This window comes from Alligator sinensis, unplaced genomic scaffold (assembly GCF_000455745.1).
Source record: "Alligator sinensis unplaced genomic scaffold, ASM45574v1 scaffold512_1, whole genome shotgun sequence".
Taxonomy (NCBI): domain Eukaryota; kingdom Metazoa; phylum Chordata; order Crocodylia; family Alligatoridae; genus Alligator; species Alligator sinensis.
Window position 1 is genome coordinate 1,850,896 of NW_005842063.1, and position 14,355 is coordinate 1,865,250.

The window sequence follows — 14,355 nt, forward strand, 5'->3', positions numbered from 1 at the left end:
CGCTCCCCAAGTCGGCTTTGGGGAAGGGGCAGGACAAGCGCTGCCCCCTTCCTCTTCCACGCCTGGCTCAGATGCAAAAGACGAAGGACCCCGAAACGGGCGCGGCCCCCTTCCCACCGCGCCTGCGAACGAAACGCGGCGCTCCGGTTTCGTCTCCGCTCCGAGCCGGGCGCCTCGGTGCCGTCCCAGCGCCGCACACGGCGGGATGGCTCTGGACGGTGCCAGAGAAACGGCGGTGTAAACTGGAAGACGTTAGGAGGAGGTTTTCAACCCGTTCGTGGCCCCCTCGAGACCCGGCCGTGCCCACGCCGGCTGTCAGGCTCTGCCGGGCACCAGATGTTCGGCTTCAGTTGCTGCATCTGAGACATAAAATACCCTTTTTTAAAAATAAAGGAATCCCTGGCCTTTAACCGACAGAGACTTCCCTGTTTGTCCCCTCGGTCCTCGGCATATCTTTTTGGTTGGCAGCAAAATCCTTCTCCTTTTGTGTAACCCCGTCTACGTTCCCTGTATCCTGCAGTTTGGCAGAAACCACTGCTTTTTTATAGCCTTTTTTTAATTGCATTTTATTACCTTATTTCTACAGTTTGGGCTAGGGAGCAGGCCGAGTAGGTTTGCACCTAACTCAATCAGAAATGCAGCTTTTATAAGCCGCGCACCTCATTTATCCGATGGTTTATGGAGCCGTTCCTTTGCCCCGTCTTTTTTTTTTATGCTCCAGCTTTTACGTTCTTTTTATCTTTTGGGGTTTTGGATGAAATCAGCCCAGATCCTTGGTTTGCGGGCACTAAAGGTCTGGTGGGATTTTCCGCGAGGAATTCAAACTTTTGGCAACTCAGCTTGCTCGGCAGTCTCAATGGTGCTTCGAACCTTCTACAATAATTTGAGGGATTAAATTTTAGCAGACAATCTTAATATGCAACGTTTGAAAATAATGGTTGTTATAATGATGATTTCTTTTATTTCTCAGGGTGTCACGGAAGGCTACAACGGGACTATCTTTGCCTATGGCCAGACTGGCAGCGGGAAGTCATTTACCATGCAGGGCGTCGCAGACCCCCCTGCGCAGAGAGGCATTATTCCCAGAGCGTTTGAACACATTTTTGAGAGTGTACAGGTATGTCATGACATGAAGGGACTACTGCAATATTAAAGACAGGCTGCTAATCTAGCTATTTCCTACTAGACTTTCCAGGGGTGCTTATCATTATAGTATCTCAGCCCTGCAAGCACCAAGTCATTCTTTCCCATTTTTCAGTTGGGGAAACAAAGCACAGAAAGAGGGGATGACTTCTCCCAGATTGCACAGGAAGTCTGGCATAAAAGCCAGTATCTCCTGCAACCCTGTCCAGTGGTTGAACCACAAAATCACTTTCTTAACCATCAAGACATCAGTAAGCTAGTAGACAGCTAACTGGTCAATACCGTTGCATGGCGAGTACCTACGCGCTGCACGTGACTCTGACTGGCTGAGCATCCATTATGTGTCTTAGTGGGGATAAGGACAGGCCAACAGAGCCATTGAGATCTGGGATTTAGGTATTGTTTCTAGTTCTACCGCTACGTGACTTTTGGAAAATCACTGTTTCTCACTCTGCCCATCAGGAAAATTAGGCAGGGCTCCACATGTACCTTGAGTATTATGTGCTCACCAACTGATCAAAGTGCACTCTGGCCATAATCCCCACTTCTCCCCAGCTCAGGAGCTTGCAGGGGAGGGGAAAGACTCACTCCCCGGGGTCTGGAGCTGTGCAAAATCAGGGTCTCTCTAGAGCTAGCACTGATTTTTGGCAAGCGCTCGCAGCACAGCTGAGGTCTGGCAGAAGCTACACTGACTTACAAGCTCAGAGCTCGCTGTGCACGTGCCACACAGCCCGGGGTGGGGGCTGTGACTACAATCGCCTTGTCTGCACCCTGGATCCACCCATGCCTGACTCCCAAGGGTTCTGAGGTTGATTGATGCTTAATTCCCAAGGGAGTATGCGGTTTCATTCATTAATGTTTGTAAAGTGCCGGGGAACCTTTTATTGAACCATAGCTGAGAATGTAAGAACATGAGAGAGACCATGCTGGGTCAGAGCACGTAAGCCATCTGGCCTGCTAGCCTGTATCTCACAGCAGAAAAGGGAAGATGGTAAGGGGAAGAGTCTAGAGCCTCTCCAGACTGCTCTACGTATTGCCTCTCTTCTGTTATAGCTTCCAGCGTTCAGAAGCCTAGGGAACCCTCATATGGAGTTTGCAACCCTACTTTTATGTTTCATTCCCACTGTTGGACCCATCCTGCATGGATTTGTTTCTTTTGCACCTGGTTAAAATATCAGCCTCTACATCTTGAACTTTATTAAACACCCTGACAAAGAACTTCCTTGTTGTTTGTTTTAAATTGGCTCGCTAATAATTTCATTGTACATTCCCTTGCTCTAGGATTGTGAGAGATGATAAATCCCTACTTTCTTTCTCCACACACACCGCTAATTATTTAATAGTTCTCTCTCATACCTCTCTCACAGGCATTTTCTTCTAAGCTGAAGAGTTCTAACCTCTCCTCAGACGGCAGCCTCTCCATACCTCTGATCATCCTTGTTGCCCTTTTCTGTAGTTTTCTAGTTCTGCTCCACCCCTTGGAGGTGAGGGGGACCAGAAATGCACACAGTATTCAAGGTGTGGTTATACCATTGAAGGGGAAGATACTGGGGGTTTTACCCCAAATGATACAGTAAAACATCTTGGTGCGGACTGTTGAATAGAAGGTTTTATTTCTCTCTCCCTAGGTATTTATCAACGTAGCCAAACGCACTGTGTTAGGCCTGTATTTTCTATTTCTGTATGCTGTACAAGTAGAGTCTATACCCTGAGAATTCCTTTGTATTAAATAATTGTTCTGGAAAATAGGCGTGGGTGCTAAAGGAGGTTAGGCACCCAACTTCCACTGAAAGTCAGTAGGAGTGAGGTGGTCATCTCCCTTAGACATTTTTGAAACTCTTACCCTAAGATCCCATCTCTTTATTTTGTACAGTGTGCCGAAAACACCAAGTTCTTGGTAAGAGCCTCTTACCTGGAGATCTACAATGAAGACATCAGAGATCTGCTAGGTGCTGACACCAAGCAAAAGCTGGAGGTAGGGAGACTGGAGGAGGATGTGCTTTAATTTACTGACTGCTGTTATCACTAATTCCTAATAGAAGTGGGCAACTTATCAGAAACTTGGGCGGAAGCTGAAACAAAAAGCATTTGGGATGTGACAAAAGCTGTTGTAATTACATTTAGTGAGTTTTATCTACAGTCTTCAAACATTGTGCTTGATTGCTTAAGACTGAGGTTTGAATTCACTATTGTGTGTAAAAGTAGAACACGCTTCAACTCCAGGCTGAAAGGAATTAACAGCCACTATATTTAAACCCTTATCCAAAGAGTAGACTCCACTGCTCTCTGCAGATTATCTTGAAAAATACTAATTTTTGATGGGGGCTTTTGGACCATACACTCCCAAGACAAAACCTGCTTCTGTTATTTGAGATATGCATTAGGATCGACATGAATGAACGTGAGAATAGCTGGGATTGGCTCTTGTGATCAGTTAAAAATGCAATACAAGATTCATTGCAAAAGCACAATGGTGGCACATTTCTCTCGTGCTCTAGTACATATGCAAATTATGCATGTGCGCGCACGCACACCTGGTGAGGGGAGGTCCTGGCCTTGCTCTCCTGGAAGCATATGTTCTTGTGTGTGTGTGTACATGTGCGCGCACATTCCTTTTGAAAATGCGTGCTTGAGTTGGAGTCCTAGTTGGCAGTGGCTGGATTGGGCCAAACCAAAGAGAGAGTACCAGCTCCCAATTGCCACCATCACTGGAAATGTGTGGTCATCACTAAGGTTATTTTAATTTTAGTTCTTGTACAAACAACAGATCTTCAGAAATGCAAATTAGGTGCCTTATTTCTGCTCTGAATGCGTCTAGCCTCAGCTTCTCAGTCTTCAATTTCATTATGCCATCGTGTGCTAAGTTAAATAGATATCTGCTATCAGAATTTTTCTCCCCTTATAGGTTCTTGCGGACCCTGATGATCAGTCACCTTTTAATTTTCTCTTTGATGTTCTAAATGGGTTGTCTCTCTTTTGCATGGTGCTTTGAGGCAGGCTTCCCACTCCTTGAATCATTCTTGTAGTTCTTTTCTGAACCTTTTACAGTTTGTCAACAGCTTTTGAAGTGTGGGCAGTGAAACAGGAAATAACAATCTTATTACAGTGTAGACAATGGTTAAATACCTCTCTGCTTTTGCTTACTATTCCCTGATGTATTCTTCCAGTGTTCTCATTAATGCAGTGTTGTGGCTGAACGCTGTGAATTCATGTTAAATTGATTATTCAGCATGACCCCAAAGCTATGTCCTGCTTTCCAGGAGTACCCATTGTACCAGTGAGACTTGAATGTTGGTTCCTAAGCGTGTGGCCTTAAATTTAGTTGTATCAAATCATGTCTTGCTGTAGCTTAATCTGCAGTTCAGACTGCCCTTTTGAACTGACTCGTTCTTACAACTGTTCCCGCACTCATGGCAATAGTACTGTTTTCTTACGTAGCAGCAGTGTCGTTCCTAAAGATAATGAATAGTATTGGGCCAAGAACAGAAGATTCCTGAGGAGCCTCATTAGAAAGTCCTGGTGAGATGATGACTCCTACCTTCCCCAGATCCATTTACAATTATTATTTTGGGGATCTCTCAGCCTGTGTGGGTAAAGAATGCAGGACTGGGCCCACACATCGTGTCTTGTTTCCTAGAGATGGGAACCTGTCTTAACACTACCGAGTGGCATGAGGAGAGGCAGAAAGCTGAACATGGAAGTATGGGAGGAAGGGATCCAGAAAAGTGATACAGAAGATCATAGGAAGTGGAAGGGAAAGATATAATGAGAGCAGGGTCATAAGTGGGAGAAGGAGTGCACAGAGCCTGAAGGCAAGGGTGAATTGGTTCCTGAGGAAGGAGAGGGAAGGCAGAGATGGGAATTTGCAGACAAATGTTAGGCTACTACAAGTTAGGAGCACATTCTTTGTGGCCCGCTGATTTGGTCCAGCGTGACAGTTCCTTTCTGAGAAGTGGTAGGAAACCCACTAGTGAGCAATGACTGCCCTTTGGGGAAGTTTCTTCTTAGCCTTCCTCAATTAGCAGTTGGTTTTTGGCTTGAAGCAAAAGGGATTTTGTCCCTTTTAATCCCAAAAGTTTTAATCCAGTCTGAAGTCCCCGTGGGTGATTATATTGGATGCGTTTACACGTTCATTAATGCACCATAATTACGGCGCATTTGGTACCTGTAATAAGAGGTGCTAACTTAATGCACCGTAATCGGTGCTACCGCACATTAGCGCAGATTAACTCTTTTTAGGGACACTTAATGCCCATTGGACTAATCAACTGCACATTAGCCTATCAGCACAGTTTTTGCCAGCTGCACTAATGCGTAGTAGAATTAGTCCAGTGGGCATAAAGCATCTTGTGTAGACATGACCATTATCTGTTGAGACAAAAATGGCAAAAAAATCCCAGGGCATGACAGATGCATCTCCCTATCGGACGCATGGGACAGACGGATAGTTTCAAAGGTGTAGTAAGGTAAATTCTATTAAAATCATAATCAAGAAGTTGATTGCTTTATAGTAACAGAATTTGCCTTATGGTAGCTTTGCACATCTCTGCTCTTCTTTTCTCATATATTCCTTTAGGGAGCTGCATATCTTCTGTCCTCATTTACTTGCCAGCAGGTTAGCCAGTACGTGGAAAACCAAGGCACTAGCACCATCTGCTGCACAGAAATGCCAACATGGTGGCAAGCATTTGGTGGGTCCCTGTCCCCCAAGGTCTCTGGCCTTGTCAAGGCAGGGTCCCTGTTGGTCTTGCCTTTGCTTCACCCTGTGCATTGTGTGTGTGTGTGTGTGTGTGTGTGTGTGTGTGTGTGGGTGGGTGGGTCGGTGTGCGTGTTGCAAGAACAGGGATTCACTATTTTTGAAATGGCTTCCTGCACTTTTTTGTTCTTTGTTCCACATCAACAGTGACATTGGTTTCCATGACAACTGCAGTTGGCACTAGGAGGGCAGTGCATGGGCAGAACTGTTCCCATAGTAACACAGTCACGCTGGTGACAGCCGCTGGCTGTTGCTGCTTTTATGGAGGAATTCAATGTCCTGCGGAGACACAAATCTCAGGCCGACCTGCTGCTTCCTGCTGCCCCCTGGAGTCAAACAGCCCTTCTCCTGAATCCCGTTTGCATTATTACATGTACTTATTTCTTGCTAACCTCGGTGACTCCTGGCCAGTCCTGCACCCCATCCCAGAGATTCATGGTCACTTGCTGTGCAACGCAGCCCTGCAGAGAATGAACCTTACTGAGCTCTGTTAGGAAAACAACCCACCCCAGGTAGAGCTCAGTGCTTTTTGCAGTCCCCCACCCTTGTGGACATCATACCTCCCTTGCAGCAAGGTCATGCCGTCCTTTCACATGGTCAGTGTCACGGCAGGGTCCTGCAGGAGGGCCGTGATCTCCTTGAGGCCCCCTCTCTGTGTCAAGTCGGCCCAAGGGCACCCTCTATTCTCGCCCGCCACGTCTTTGATCTTAAGTTAAGTTGGGAGGCTGCCTTATGCCCTCTTGGACATGTAGACTCCTGGACCCCTCGTGGATCTTGTCCAGCACAAATGGGTGCTTCGGGGCACCCTAGCCTTATGGGCTACGCGTGGCTCCAACCACCCCTGATACCACGCCCCAAGCCTCGCAGATGGGATAGACGTTGTTTTGTCTCTCTACGTACGCTGACGCCCCCTCCTGGGGCTCTCCTTGCCCACTCCGGGCCTTTTCTGCGTGGTCACCCCGTCGGGGCCTTCTCAATAGTGCCCTCTCTCGGGGCCTTCTCTGTGCTGTTGCCTCCTGTCGGGGCCTTCTCGATAGTGCCCCCCACTCTGGGGCCTTCTCTGCGCTGTTGCCTCCTGTCGGGGCCTTCTCAATAGTGCCCCCCACTCTGGGGCTTGCTGCTCCCGCACCGGGGCTTCTCGATAATGCCCCCCACTCTGGGGCTTGCTGCGCCCGCACCGGGGCTTGCTTAAAAAGGCTGCCCCTCTCTGGGGCTGGGGTCTAAGCACCCCGTAAGCTGCGCCCTCCTGGGCACCAGGGTCCTCACACTCCGCTGTGAGTCCCCAATGAGGATACTGCTCCCTCACTGGTGCTGGGGCCCCCACACCACTGTGGGTCCCTATGAGACTACTGCACCCTCACTGGCACCGGGGTTCTCACACTCTGTTGTGAGTCCCCGATGAGGCCTCCTCCAACCCCTTATAGCCTCACCCAAACCACCGGTGTAATAACAAAACAAGAACACAAGCCCCTAGGCTACTACATAACTATAAGCCGCCTGGCTGTAACCACAATGCTCCGACATCTTAGAGCTGCCTTCTGTTATCTGGCTTAGGCAGTACCTGCAGGTCTCACTGCTTCTCACATCTCTACTCCAGGAACTCCTACCCCTCTGGCTGCTGGCAGGGAACTGCCAGCTTGGCCTCAGCCCTGGGCTTTATAAGAGCCAGGCTCTGCCTCCTACAGGCAGCTGACCGCTGGCAGGTGTGGGTCATTTGCTCCCTCCAGTTGCCCTGGCAACCCACAGGTGGGCTCCTATTCCCTGCTAGGGCTCTTTATGCACTGCCAGAACTTTTCCTCTGGCAGTTTCTGCCCCCTAGGAGCAGGGCACCTCAGTGTTCTGCAACAGTCAGAAATGAGTTTGAAGAGGACTTGCCTTGCCAGGATCTGGTACTTTCATCATGGACTTAGTCTCTGCAGCACTGGCAGCTTCAGTCCTTGCAATCATCTGCTTCTAGCATAATGCATATAAAAACAATCTTATAGATTGAACCTACGTTTGATCCTGTAACTGAGTTAATCCAAGGCAAATCATGATTTTAGGTTGGTTGGTTACAGAAACTGCCTAAGGTCCCCTCTGTATTATAACTTTAAATCTCTTGTAACCTAGTTCAAAGAATCATAGAAAATGATAGAATCATAGAAAATTAGGGTTGGAAGGGATCTCAGGAGATCTGTCTCATAGCACATTTGTTCTCTTCTTTGTAGTTTCTGACAGTGCATTTATCTCAGTAACGTTTCAGTGTTTCCAGGAGTTCCCTAAGCAGCACACCTAACATCTGCCATATGTTTGATACTAGGTCTGAACAACCATATTGTAGCATGGTCCCTCTAACTTAGTTGTAGGGCAGTGCAGACAGAGCCTTAGTTGTGAACTCAAATTACATTGGTTATAGTTGGCTGATAATAATTTAAAACCCATATAAAGTCCCAGTGGAATCCAGTGTTGTTTTTGTGAACCTTGGGGGCAGCCTTTTGATATTTTTCCCCCGTATTTTTATATAAATCTGATAGGTCATTCTAGAGCCCACAAGAAAACCATGTATTTTATTAACAGCTTTTATTAAGCTGCTCCAAGCAGGGCTATTAATTACTGAAAACATAACATACTTAGGGGCATCCCCTCCCAGACTCCAAAGTAAGCTTTTGGAGCCACTAGGGGCATGGCTAACCCTGAGAGAGGGTAGTCCAGGTTTGACAGATGTCCTGTACCTGATAGGAAGGACTTCAGCAATTTAATTAAGGCCATATGAACATCCGTGCAGTGCATAGGGGAATCACTAAAGCACTTAGTAACACTATTTTTTTACTGTTGAAGCTTTGCCTTGATGTAATGAACTGCCTATAACCAGAGATACAACAGAGATTTTCTGCAGCATATAAAAAACCACTACCGCTGTTTTTAATAATAAATATTTTAATATTTAATATTAAATAATAATATGTTTTAACATTAAAAATCTCAGGCAGATATAGGGCAGTGAAGCAGGGTACAATGTGGCCCTGAAGATGCCTGAACTAGTCAGCAAACTGGACTTGAATTCTGGTCAGTTATAGAATCATGAAGAGTTTTTGGGAGGGAGATTTATTCATACTTCAGAAATTGTTAATGTGTTTGGTTAAAGCCAAATACAGCTGCCTGCTGGTGTTACAGCAATTTGATGGGGTATGCCAGTGCTGATGATCACCTACTGAGTGCTCCTGGCTCTCTGAAATTCCTGGAAGTTGTGGTGCTCAGCAGGTTCAAAACACTTCTGAGGATATGCCTCACTCTGGTGTTTAGCAGCCAGCAGTGGGATTTTTGTGTAGTGCAATTATGTGCGTAAATGCCTTTTCCTTCTTTTATATGCAAAGCATGTGCCGCCCTTGGGCTCCACGTTTCCATTGTGGCCCTGTGTAACCTGTGTTGTGTTGTTCTGCCCACAGCTGAAGGAGCACCCAGAGAAAGGGGTATACGTGAAGGGACTCTCTCTACACACAGTACACAACGTGACCCAGTGCGAGCGTATCATGGAAATAGGCTGGAGGAACCGATCAGTGGGCTATACGCTGATGAACAAGGATTCTTCCCGCTCCCATTCCATCTTTACCATCAACATGGAAATTTACACTGTAGGTAGGTGCTAGATTCCCTGGGGCTGGCCTGGGCAAGTGGAGCACTGAACCAGCCTGTGCAATCTGGCCAACGAACCCCAAAGAGAAACTCAGTTCTAAGTGATTTTAAGTCTAGACATGAGAACTGTGCCTCGGTACCAGCATTCTCTATAGTATTAAATAACTGAGAAGTCGTGCATGTTTTGCATCTCCCTGGGAGGCAGGGGAGGACAGTGCGTATCCTCTATACTGGTTTGGAGCATATTTCCCCCTCCTTCTGTTTCTTTATCTTCTAAAATCTTTATTTGTTGCTAGTGAAAGGTGCTGGGTGGATTGTCAGCCCTGGAGCCTGAAGTCTACATGTACTTACACTTGGAGTTCATTAGATTATGTTATTAGAATATTATTATTAGAATCTAGATTCACTAGATTATAAGGACTGAAGGAACCACATCTCTCATCTCTCTGGTCTGACTGTTTTCATAATATAAACCTAAAAATTTCAACCAGTGATTCCTGCATTTAGCTTATAATGTGCAGTTGAATTAGGAAATGTCTTTTAGACCAGGGCTGTTTGGCTGGCAGTCTGTGGGCTGCGTATGGCCTGCAAGGGATTAATTTGCGGCCTCCAAGCTCTTGTTTGGGCACCACGCTCCATTGCTCTTCAAGCTGCTGCCACCAGTGTCTCCCCCTCCTTCCTCTAGCTTCTGCTTCCTGCCTCTGCCCCTGTGGGTAGGTGGTGTGACTTTAGGGTCCAGGAAGCCTGGAGCTCAGGAGACCCATGTGACATTCAGCTCAGGGGTGCTATACCCAGTGCAGGGGTAACCCATGGGCCAAGGGCCCCCAGCCACTCTGAAGTTGGATAGCCTTGTTGTAGACAAACATTTGATTTTGGTTTAAACACTTGAGATGCAGACTAATTACCTTCTCTATTTAAAAAAATGCATCTTATTTCCAGTTTGCTTCTTGCGATTGAAATTTCATTAGCAGATAAAGCGCAGACAGCAACAAAGTAAGCTGCCCCTGTCTGTCACCTTGCCATTTTGCCTCAACCCTTATCTCTGGGTTTGAGAAAGGAATTCAGTCCCCTACGCTCCATTCAGTCCTTGGTCCCAGCTAAGGCTACTGCATCCATTTCCTTTATATCTGAAAATGGAAATTTTAATTGGTTTCAATGTGACAACTAATAAAAGCAGCACTGTGGCCTCTCTGAGTTATTTTGAAATTCAGTTCAGCACATTTTATGCTGTCCTCACTTTTAATTTTTTTTTTATTCACCTCAAAAATTTTTACTGACAATCCAGAACAGTTTGATGGATGATAGAAGGAAGCATACATTTTTGGCAGCTGTGTAAAGGGATGGCTGAGGTAGAGAGAATAAATTTAGGATTGTGGCACCTCATTAGTTGGACATCTTTGCTAAAATGATCCTGGGTTGAAATAATTAACAAACCTGATATTTAAAATTGTGTGACATTTTAAATGAAATACTTAAAATGTTTAGGCTGCACACTTGATACCCCACTGTGGAGAGTAAGGAAGTTCAAATTGTCTGCAGTCTTCAAAAGAATACGTGTATGAAGAGTTAGTATATTTTTAGGTTCCCTTCACAACCATAAGGTCTACAAACCTTCAAATTAAGGTTTGAGTTGTGCAAGAGAAGTGTGGCAGATCGTGTAATTCAGCATACACAAGCCCCTGATCATTAGCTCTCTCTGAGCATTCAGAAGAGCAGCTGTTTTTCTTTTAAAATTGTGTTTGGGAGCTGAAAAGATGGAAAAAGTTTTAGGTTTGGCTCATGCTTGTGCTGCCAGAAATGGTTGATGCAATAAAAGAGAACTAGCTAATAGCAGCCCAACTTTCTAGCTTGCTGCAGGCATTTTAGCAACAGTCTGGGGACCTTGTTACACTATGGAAACTAAACTACTAAATGTACTGATTGGGACAAACAATCTCCTTGGGTACAATTACTGGCAGGAGCCAAAACAACTTTTAATTGCCAATCAGTATTTATCTAAATGTGGGAAAATTCTTCTCAGTGTCCATTTGTCCCAGCTCTCAAAAGGGACAATAAAGCAGGGTGGGTTCTATTAAACTCCGTCTGTTACTTCCAAGTTTTCCCACAATCTCTAAGCTACCAGAAAGATCTGAAATGAAACAGTCAGCAGTGTTTTCTGTTGTAATGACTGGGGTTCATTGATCTGAATAGTCTGTTAACTTCTTAGTGATCCATGCATTCATGTTTAGGAAGTTTTCTTCACATGGCTGGAAACTTTATTTTTTAATTAAAGCTTAGGTTTTCCAAAAGTTGGTGGGTAACTGGAAAAGTGCTGCTAGTTCAGTTGAATCTTTGATACACCTCTTATGAACTGTGTGCTCTTCTGAAGGCCTGTGGCTAATTTTATCTGTGCTATGATGTCTGAGAGTAGCAGTTGAGAGGAAGCATGGTCCAGAACCTGGTGTGCTAATTTAGGGTTTGGAAGACTCAAGTTCAGCTCAATATGCTGCTGTCCATAAGCCCTGGTACTCCAGAGAGTTGGGTGATTTGGAAGGGATGCTGAAAGAATGGGAGTCAAATGAACCCGAGGAAGGGGTATTCTTCCATGCGTGCTTAGGGGCTTTGGGGTCTGGTTTGGATTGAAACCCGCACAGTAATCTCCTGAGAGTGTCCCTACCCCACTGACTCTGATTCTCATTTCAGTTCTCCTTTGCCTCTACCCCCTCACTTCTCTCCCTCTGTCTGACCATCATTATTTAACTCTGCAAAACATTTTAGATGAATCAGCTTGTATGAAAGAAAGTACAAGGTAAGGGTCTGACTTGTGGGTGCCAGGTGTCTCCTATGCCCATTCATGTTCCACTGAAGTCTGTGGGAGGTGGGAGTTCTCAGGTCCTCCCATATCAGAACCTCACAAGACATAAGAAGTTCTGCTGTGTCCTCTGGGAGCTCAGGCTCGGATTTAGCAAAGCATTTAAGGATGTAACTTCAATTGGACTTAATATTGTGGTTAAAGTTAAGCCCATGTAACTTTGCTGAGCTTGAGCCTATGCACAGACAAAGGCTATGGTTTGAATTGAAACACGATGCCAAAGAGTAAGAGGTCTGCTCTTGGATTGGTTAAGATGCTTCCTGTTAAAAAGAACCTAATCTCAAATTATTTTCTTGCAGATGAGAGAGGACAAGATCACCTCAGGGCTGCAAAGCTCAACCTGGTGGATCTAGCTGGAAGCGAGAGGCAATCCAAAACTGGAGCCACAGGGGAGCGACTCAAAGAGGCCACCAAAATTAACCTCTCTCTTTCAGCCCTGGGCAATGTCATCTCAGCCCTGGTAGACAGCAGGTGCAAACACATCCCCTATCGAGACTCCAAGCTGACCCGGTTACTGCAGGACTCCCTTGGGGGAAACACCAAGACACTCATGGTGGCCTGCGTGTCTCCTGCTGATAACAACTATGACGAGACCCTCAGCACTTTACGCTATGCCAATCGAGCAAAGAACATCAAGAACAAGCCCCGTATCAATGAGGATCCCAAAGATGCTCTGATGAGGGAGTATCAGGAAGAAATTAAGAAGCTGAGGGCCATTTTGGCTCAACAGATGAACCCTAATAACTTGTCAGGTAGGATGTCCTTGAGCTGCTCCAGAGGTGCATTGTCATTGGCCAGAAAAAAATGCTACTTTAACATACGGAGTGCATGTTGGGATTTTGCCTCAGCCCACCCTCCTACTGATTCTGGGGCAACTTTGCTTTAAGCCCAGCCAGGCAGAATCATCTTTTGGGGTAATTAGGGTGGGAACAGTCTTTTTCCTGAGTAGGGAAACTGCCCATGTTAGGAAGAGTCTTTACAGCAGAGATTTATTCTTCCTACTCCTTGATAGAGGCAGCCTCTGGTATAATGGAGACCAAGTAATGTCTGTGCCTCCTTCCCACTGATTTTCCTCTACTCCTGGGCCTGAGGTTTTGTTAGATGCCTCATTCCCCACCCCTCTCCCCTCCCCTTACCCCTGCACCCCCACTGACTCTTGCATTAAGTGGCCTCATCTCCTTCATTGACATACAGGTGTGTCATCTCTTTTCCCCATCGGGACTGCTCAGCTGGAAGTGAAACCAGCACCCTTCCCTGAACCCCAGACAGATGTTGAGGCGGAGAAGCAGCTGATCCGAAAAGTAAGTCAAGGAGGGGTGACTCCCAGGTCTTCTGCTGAGGTTCATCCACTTCTGTAGTACTCAGTACAGACACAATGCAGAGTGGTGCTGTACAACCTTCTCAGGACAGCTCTGCTCATAACCTGTAGCCTCATTTCTTGTTCCATCTTGCTTTGGAGATGGGGATGGAAGAGGCTTTCCAATAAGGTTCAGTGGACATTGTAGGAGTTCCTTAGTTTTGAATACTCCCTGCTCTTCCACTGCTTGATTCCCAGTCTTCAAAGGGGCCAGAGAATCCAATCTGTCCAAATATTGGGTCAAATTCTAAGGTTTGAATTTGCTGTCTGCTTTGTTCAATGTTGTTGATTGTTCAAATGATCGTTAGCAATAGAGAACGTCTCATCTCTACTGGTGGACCTAACTCAGAGGTGGGCAAAATGCGGCTCGTGGGCCGCATGTGGCCCGCCAGGCCATTCTATCTGGCCTGCTGGGCCCCTAAAAAATTTAGAAAAGTAATATTTATCTGTCCCTGGCTGCCTGTCATGTGGCCCTCGATGGCTTGCCAAAACTCAGTAAGTGGCCCTCTGCCTGAAATAATTGCCCGCCCCTGTTCTAACTTGAACAGATTTGGAAGTACCGTAATGTGTTATGATCTTGATAACATTTGATATGTGGCACATCTGACACAAAGCTGCTTCCCTCCTTACTCTTTC

At 46.1% G+C, this 14,355-nt stretch overlaps 1 protein-coding gene across 2 annotated transcripts in view; it reads left to right on the forward strand.

Annotated features, from left to right (window-relative positions):
- The first annotated feature begins 1,023 nt into the window (after nt 1-1,023).
- KIF17 (kinesin family member 17) overlaps nt 1,024-14,355 on the forward strand; it is a 23,554-nt gene continuing 10,222 nt past the window's right edge. Inside the window, exons 1-5 of one of the 2 annotated variants that reach the window (XM_025203695.1) lie at nt 1,024-1,117; nt 3,017-3,118; nt 9,325-9,514; nt 12,662-13,114; nt 13,557-13,663. In XM_025203695.1, coding sequence (XP_025059480.1) covers nt 1,040-1,117; nt 3,017-3,118; nt 9,325-9,514; nt 12,662-13,114; nt 13,557-13,663 — 930 coding nt within the window. In that variant the 5' untranslated portion in view covers nt 1,024-1,039. The remainder of the gene's footprint in view (nt 1,118-3,016; nt 3,119-9,324; nt 9,515-12,661; nt 13,115-13,556; nt 13,664-14,355) is intronic. The other variant, XM_014519726.2, reaches the window with a different exon arrangement.